This window comes from Lactuca saligna, chromosome 1, assembly GCF_052625555.1.
Source record: "Lactuca saligna cultivar CGN05327 chromosome 1, ASM5262555v1, whole genome shotgun sequence".
Classification (NCBI taxonomy): domain Eukaryota; kingdom Viridiplantae; phylum Streptophyta; class Magnoliopsida; order Asterales; family Asteraceae; genus Lactuca; species Lactuca saligna.
Genome location: NC_136417.1, coordinates 78831017 through 78839263, shown reverse-complemented (window position 1 = coordinate 78839263; position 8247 = coordinate 78831017). Strand labels below are relative to the sequence as shown.

At 33.2% G+C, this 8247-nt stretch overlaps 1 protein-coding gene across 1 annotated transcript; it reads left to right on the top strand.

Annotated features, from left to right (window-relative positions):
- Positions 1-284: 284 nt before the first annotated feature.
- On the top strand, positions 285-1880 carry LOC144999745 (ankyrin repeat-containing protein BDA1-like). Its single transcript, XM_078958913.1, has 2 exons — positions 285-905; positions 984-1880. Exons 1-2 carry the CDS (start codon positions 333-335, stop codon positions 1785-1787), a joined length of 1377 nt encoding a protein of 458 aa, XP_078815039.1. The 5' UTR covers positions 285-332; the 3' UTR covers positions 1788-1880.
- Positions 1881-8247: the final 6367 nt, after the last annotated feature.

The following is an 8247-nucleotide window of genomic DNA, read 5'->3' as shown; positions in this document are numbered from 1 at the left end:
CTGGTCTGTAATGAATTTCGTATGGAAAAAAGTCGTGGCTGATGAACATCAGTTTTCCTTAAACAATGATCAAAAATGATAAGGCTGTAATATTTAATAACATCGCAGAGAAAATTTAACTATTTTTTTAGTAGGATAACATATGAATGCAACTGATCATGAGCTAATCACTTGACTTTAATATATTAATCCTTCGAGGCTTCCTTGTACCCAAATCTAATTGACTCCACTACAAGCTCAACCTACACCTGGCAAACCCGTTGCTTAATATTAAAAACACTTCGTGATCATAAATAAATACTTAACACAACAAGATTTCTCTTCATAGAGCCATGAATCAAAGGCTGATTCAGGCAGCATGGAATGGGGATGTTGATCATCTGCTTAAAGAGATCGACAAAAACCCATCTATGCTTCATGCCGTAGCAATGGAGGGTAGTGAAACTCCATTACACATAGCTTGTTTCGCTGGACATGTCAACTTCGCATCGACACTCATCAAACTGAGGCAGGATTTTTCTAGGGAGCTCAACCAAGATGGTTTTACCCCTTTGCACATAGCAGCCGCTTGTGGGCATGCCGAAATTGTTAAGGAGCTTCTCAAGGTTGACCTTGGTTTGTGTTTGATCAAAGGAAAAGACAGAAAAATTCCTCTCCATTTGGCTGTGGTCAAAGGTAAAGTTGACGTTGTCAGAGAGTTGCTTTCGGCGAGCTTGGATTCCGTGGACTGCACGACTGCGCGACTTGAGACTTCGCTCCATCTAGCAGTGAAGAACAACCAATTCGAAGCTTTCCAAGTTTTGGTTCATCATCTGAAGCAAGTAAACAAGGAAGATCTTCTGAATTCTAAGGACATTCAAGGCAATACAATCTTACACCTTTCCATCTCCATGAAGCAATATGAGGTACGTAGGCTATCTTTTGTAGCGTGTACCTCAAGTCTTTAGGAACTTTTTTTGTCAAAGTTTATGTTTTTTTGATAGGTGGTTGACTTTCTACTTAATGGGCAAGTTACCGGTAAGGAGAAGATTGAGTTGAATTCCTTAAACAAGAGAGGCTTAACTCCTCTTGATACGCTACTAATGTTCCAAAGTGAAGCTGGTGATCGGGAAATTGAAGAGATTCTTGTCCAATCGGGAGCTTTAAAGGCTGAAAACATACAATCTCAAGCATATCCACAAGAAGAAAGACAAAACCATCATGACACAAGACCTGAAAACCCTCGATCTCCAGCTAGAGCTATGTTAGATTACTTCAAATACAATAACCTGAAAGAATCTCCTACCATAGTAAGAAATACCCTTCTTGTGGTTGTTATTCTGATCACAACTGCAACATATCAACCAGCACTTAGTCCTCCGGGAGGTGCTTGGCAAGATGATTCCATTTCATCCGCAGGCAATAATACATTATCATCTACAGCGAATATTACGACTTCTATTAAACAATACACCGCAGGAACTGCTATTATGGGTACAAAAAATCCGATAGCATACAGTATATTTCTGTTTGCGAATTCCATGGGGTTCTACATGTCAGTTCACATGATCTACGTACTCACAGATGCTTTCCCTTTGCAGTTGGAATTGAAGATTTCATTGATTGCACTCGGTTCAACCTATGGTACTTGCATGAATGCGATTGCGCCAAATAGTTATATAACATTTGGTTTTCTTGGAATTTCGATTGCTATGCCTTTTGGGATGCCATTTGCGATCATGCTGTATAGAAATTATTTGAAGAAGCCAAGAAATGCATCGCCTCAGACAAGTGAAGAAAGGATTTGAACTAGTCATGTTTTTTATGAAACTATTTCGTCTTATTCCTTGTTATATAACTCTTGATCGATGCAATAAGATGTCATGTTTTTTATGAATATATGGATATGAACCTTACTATTTGCTTCCTTTGTGAAACTATTTCGTCTTATTCCTTGTGTTAAACTAGTTATTGTAAAACTTTTTCTCACTGAAGAGCAACAATTAAGCAAGCTACTACAGTAACAGTTATTGCTTAACGACCTCCCTAGTTTATACAGTGAAACATGCATCTATATATATAGTTTTTCATTTTTCTTGTAAAGTTCAAAAGCTACATATAAGCTTTTTAATAATTCTAATCGTCTTTTATGCTGTTTATGTTATTAAATACAAATAAAAATTGTTGTTTTCTTTAATATAATGTAAAATACTCTAAACTCATATTTTTAATTTTATGAAATTGGAAATAAGTGAAAAGTTATATTTTTGTTAATATTTACGAATATATAAATATTGAAAATTTGAAATTTATAATAACTTAAACTTATAATTTTAACTATATGAATTTATAAAAATAATATTATTATTGTAATATTTTGTATTATAAATCAAACAGTACAACAAAACAAGCTTTCACATTCGTTACTAATCCAGTGTAATCCCGTGTGATACAGTCCAACAACAGGAAACAACTTAATTTGCGGATTTTATGATGAATTTTTTGGTGACGATAACCAAGGCAATCTTTCAATTCAATAATAGAACTATTCTTCACTTATATGATATACTTACCAACTTTGAAACCAAGGTTTTAATATCCAAAAAGTGACTGATTGTAACAGATTGGAAATGGAATATATGTTGAAAAATAATCTAGACTATTAGTATAATTAGGGTTTAGCTAGGCCTAAGCCTCCTAAGATTTTGCCATTAGGGATTAATTAGTATTCTCTTTAAATTAGCAACTACTTGTTAGTTATTAAAGAGAAGTTATGAGTAGTTAATGGTTATGGCAGTTAGGAAAGGAACCATTACCTTGAAAGGGTACAACAGTTCTATAATATTGTATTTGAGAAATAAAATATCCACCTACATTTTCTTCATACTTATCTTGCTACTCATTTTATCCACATGTCATAATCTTATATAATCTTATGTGACTAAGAAGATAAGTAGGAAGAAACGACAAGAGGATATTAATTTTCATTGTTAAAAATCAAATATCGCCTTGAAGGTGTGTGTGTAATTAATAAAAAACATATATTCTTCCTGCTACACAAGTTTTTCTTTTGTTAAGCTTCTTCTTCAATGTGTTTCTCCAAATATATCAATAAAGTAATTATTGATCAATGGCGGATGAAATTAGTGATGTATGCTTTTGTGTAGGTCCTGTAGGATGAGCCTCAGATTAGAGACCAACTTTTAATACGGTTGTTTCTAATCAGCATAAAATTTCCTAGTAGAATACTTCGGTTGGAGGAGATTGTTAATTTATGGAATAAAACCAATGATCCAAATTATTCAAAGGCTATATACTTTAGCATGGTACAATATGTCAATATGTCAGTTAAGTGAAATGGTACTTCTTGAAAAAAAAAAAGCAATTTCAAAGAATTTCACAACTCCTCTCCACACTCTCCGCTATCTGTAAATCCATAGAGACTCCATCATCCGTTTTTTATCACCACCAAACTGTATATACGACCACACCATCACATGAACATTGAAACGTGGTGTGTATTCTTTGTGTGTATCTGTATTCTATCTACGTCCAAAAAGTTACATCATTTGTTCATTTGCTTGAAGGTTTCTAATGATTGGTACTGTTAGATGCATTTTTATGCATCTTTCATAGTAGGTTTTATTAGTGTTTTTTTTTTTTTTTTTTTTTTTTTTTTTTTTTTTTTTTAATCATATTTTATGTTTTTTCATATGCATTAGTTTAAATAATGCTCTACTCATGTTCATCATTAGAATTCTAATATTGCTCCTGTTTTTATGTCGTCTTCTTGTATTTCGAGTGAAATGGTACTTTGAAAGCAGCTTCGATGCATATTTAGAACTTAAAGGAGCAAAAACACCTAAGTAAGCTGGAACATGGTTTAGATTTGCTGAAATTGAAGAGTTTGCATCCGAAATGCGTGTTTTTGAGTTTATTTGATAGTGTATTTGATCGTGCTTTTATTACACAACTTTTTCAACACAAAAGTCAAGTTTATAGACTTCGAAGGACTTACACGATCACGCTTTTCCATAAAACACAGTTGTGTTTTTGAGAAAAGTGTCCAACATGGCATTCTACTTCATTAAACGCGAAAAACGGGGATTTTTAGGACATTCGGGAAAACACGCTCATATTTTTCCCTAAAACACGGTCATGTTTTTTTTTAATAAATCACGTTTTTTGTTGTTGGCTCATATATAAAGACTCCCTATCTTATCAGTTGAAGTCCTAGACGTTTCCAGACGACGAGATACGACTTTTGGAGGCAATTTCTACAGTTTTTCATCAATTTATAAAGATCTGAAGATTGTGGATCATCTCATTCAATTAGTTTAGTAAGTTTAGTCTTTTAATTTTTCTTTTTATTGTTCTAGATAAGATTTTAGCCATGTTTGGCTAAACCCTAGATTTCAGTTTTACAAGACTAGTACTTTTTAAGTAGTTAGTCATTAAACTTGGTTTTTACTGATTGATTCTATCTAGTTATTTTAGTTTTCAGGTTAATGAATGTTTGATTTAGTTATTTTTAGTTTGATCATCTAATTTATGATTAAATCATTCTATTTAATCAGTTATCAGAATCCGTAATTATTTTAATCAACTGGTAACAAGTAACAAGTAACATATTGGTTCCATGTTGGGATTTGAATTTATTATAAACTTATATTTCTTATTTTTATGCTTACGAGCTTGTGAGAAGCATTAAATATTGCTGGAAGTTTTTACACAAATTATAATGATGCTTTTCTGAATTGATGAAGAGCTTGTTTAATTAGGTTAGTAAAAAGTTAAGGTTATCTGAAGAGGTTATTTTGTTTAATTAACTATGTAAAAGAGAAACTACTAGAACTTGTTAGTAGTTTTCAGTACAAGCTTAGGTGAAACACATCTTAAATAACTAGGTTTGTGTTAGCAGAACTGAATTTACTTTTTATTATTTAATTTACTTTATTTCACTACAAATTTCTAGTTTAATCCTAAACAAAACCCTCCTAATTTATATTCTTTTGTTACATGAATGTATGTGCCTTATGCAAAGAGTCATTGACATTTAGGCTATGACCTTGAGTATTCGACCCTAATTCCCCGTGCTACCCATTAGTACAAGCAAGCAATGATAATTTATTTGTTTAAGATGCACATTACAACGTCTTAACAAGTTGGCATTGTTATCGGGGACATGATATTGTTAATAGTTTTATGCCCAAATCTTTTTTTTATAGAAGTACACCAATTGAGTTTGATCCAGAGATAGATAGGACTACCAAAAAACTAAAGAAAGAAGCAACTCAACAAAAACAATCAACAAATTTCTTCGCTTCATCATCTTTTCTAGCCTCGGAGAAAACTGAACCACAAGGAAACTCCTTGTGGAACGAACACAAACATACTTTTCCGTCCTACCCAAAAGTACCACCGTCTTCATCCTCTCGAAGCCCATATAAAACTTACTCGCCATCATCATCTAAATTAGAAACACTCGAACCCTATAAACCTGACATCTCAAAATCATTCATAGGGGACACAGACAATGAAGAGAAAACTCTTAGAGAGTGGGCCACCCAAGAAATTACTTTGCAACCTCTCTGCACCACCTTCCCAAAAGCCCATAACTTTTAGGTAAAATCTGGATTATTGCATCTTCTCCCGATATTCCAAGGTCTCAAAATTGAAGATCCACATAAATTCCTCAAATAATTTCATTTAGTTTATTCTGGAATGGAGTAACACACCATCATGGAGGATCAAATAAAACTCAGGGTATTCCCTTTTTCACTTCAAGACTCAGCAAAAGAATGGTTGTACGAGCTCCCATCCGGGTCGATAAGCACATGGACGGAACTTTCAAAATTGTTCTTAGAAAAATATTTTCCAGAAATATGAGTTTCAATCTTTCACCACAAGATTCTTGGTATCAAACAAGTAAGTAGAGAAGCTTTGCATACATACTAAGATCACCTCAGAAAGCTACTTGTTCGGTGCCCACAACACAAAATCAATGACTAATAATTCTATAATTGTTTCTGTGAAGGCTTGACACATTGAGCGAAGGTTGATAAATGCTTCAAGTGGTGGATCTTTAGGCGACATGATACCAACTGAAATCCGGGAGATAATAGAAAAACTTGCCATTAAATATAATCATTCTGGTATTGAAGAAGAGTGATATCTTAAGAAGCCAAGGGGTGCAAAAGAAGTTAGTTCACATCATCTAGCAACCCATATTTTTGAATTGAAAAAAGCAGTTTTGCTGCTAATAAAAGAAAAAGTTGCATCTGTAAAAAAAGTCATGTGGAATCTGCCTGAAAACGAAACATCATCCTGACATGTGTCCACTACTGCAAGAGGATGTCACTCATTAAAAGCTATCAGAGGTTACTAGCAAAAAAGTTTTAATCAGCAGAGTAATCAAGGCTAGAACGGTAATTTTAAGCAAAGACATCAATTTTAGCAACACAATTATTAGCGGCAACAAAATTTTCAGAATCAATAGTAGTTTCAGAATCAGATTTTTCAATACAATTTACATTAACAATTTAGCAGCTTCAGTATGACCTTAAAAAACATAGTAAAAATCCTAGCCACTAGTACTCATGCATTTCAGAACGAAACAAGAGCAAGCATAAAAAAATATGGAACAACAATTGTCTCAGCTTGCCACTTTTGTGAGTTGATTAATGTCTCAAAGGAAATTACCTCCTCGGACTGAAATAAAATCTGAAGCAAAATGTGAGCGCAAGCCAAGCCAATCATTCGGGAGCATAAGCTACCACCACTATTCCCATCAAGACTGAAGAACACGAAGAGAGAACGAGAGGATGAGGAAATCATGGACACGTTTCGTAAGGTGGAGGTAAATATTCCACTTTTAGATACTATAAAACATATTCATTGTTATGTTAAATTATTAAAAGAATTGTGTGCTACAAAGAAAAAAAAAAAGAAAAATTAGTGAAACTGTCAAGGCTGGTGAAAATATTTTTGCAATTTTACAAAAAGGCTCACCTCCAAAGTGCAAGGATTCAGGATTTTTATCGATTCCTTATAAATTAGGTAACCTTGTTTTTCTAAAAGCCATGCTTGATTTAGGTGCTTCAGTCAATGTCTTCCCATTTTTATTTTAAAAAAATTAAAACTGAGATCTCTAAAAAAGACCGAGACTATCATTCAGTTGGCTGACTACTCGACAGTACAACCAAAATGTGTATTGGAGGATGGTTTAGTCCAAATGAATGAACTTATTTTTCCCGCTGATTTTTACATTATGCACATGGGTAATTTGGATGTATCAAACAAAAACGCAATCATTTTATGAAGGCCTTTTATGAAAATTGATGAAACTAAAATTGATGTTTTTACAAGTACACTTTCTATGGAGTTTGATGGTGATGTTGTCAACTTTAAAATACATGACGTTGAAATTTCTTCTAATAATGTTTCTGTTAAATTTATGGATACCAAGAGTCCTTTGCTTAAGGGTTGTTGTGAGTTGTCTAACAATTGTGCACAAGAAGTATTTTTTTCACAAGAACTAAGGTGTTGACACATATAAAGAGCTGAAACAGGGCAAAGTTGGGGAAGAAGAGGAGATGATGATTGCTGAAAAGAAATAAGCTTGAGGAGGAAAAGGAGAAAACTTTTGGAAGGAAGATCAGAAAAAGAATGAGAATCAAAAAGATGAAAAAAAATTAATCTGATGAAAATATGAAAATTTTATGTTCTACTATACAAGTGTTAGATCTGAATTTGTTGCCACATTTCAAGGGATCTTGACTAACAAAGAAAGAAGTTGAGTTGAAAAGGAGTTCCAAACATACCAACTAAAAATACTGGTTGGTGTTAACATGTTGTTGTGGCTGTATTAAGCAAATAAAAATTCACTACTAGTTGCACTAAAAGATAGCAAGGGGAAGCAAGGTTGATTCCTCAGGGACATATCTTAATGGTCAATGCATTTTTATATCAGACACATTCTATTTAATAAAATAGAAATTATAAAAGGGGGGTTTTTGAATTAAACTAAAAACTAAAAGTAGCTATGACAATAAACTAAACGCAAAATCAATAATAAAAATGATTTCAGCTTTGCTGCGACTTTCGTAATCATGAAATTAGTTCACATCTGATTATTTAGAATGCGTTCTATCTAATCTGGTACTCAGAAAAACTAACAAGATCTAGTATAATCTCTTTTACCTAAATTAGTTAATCAAAGCAAGCTCTTTGAATTAACCCTAACTTTTTATCGCTCAATTAAACAAG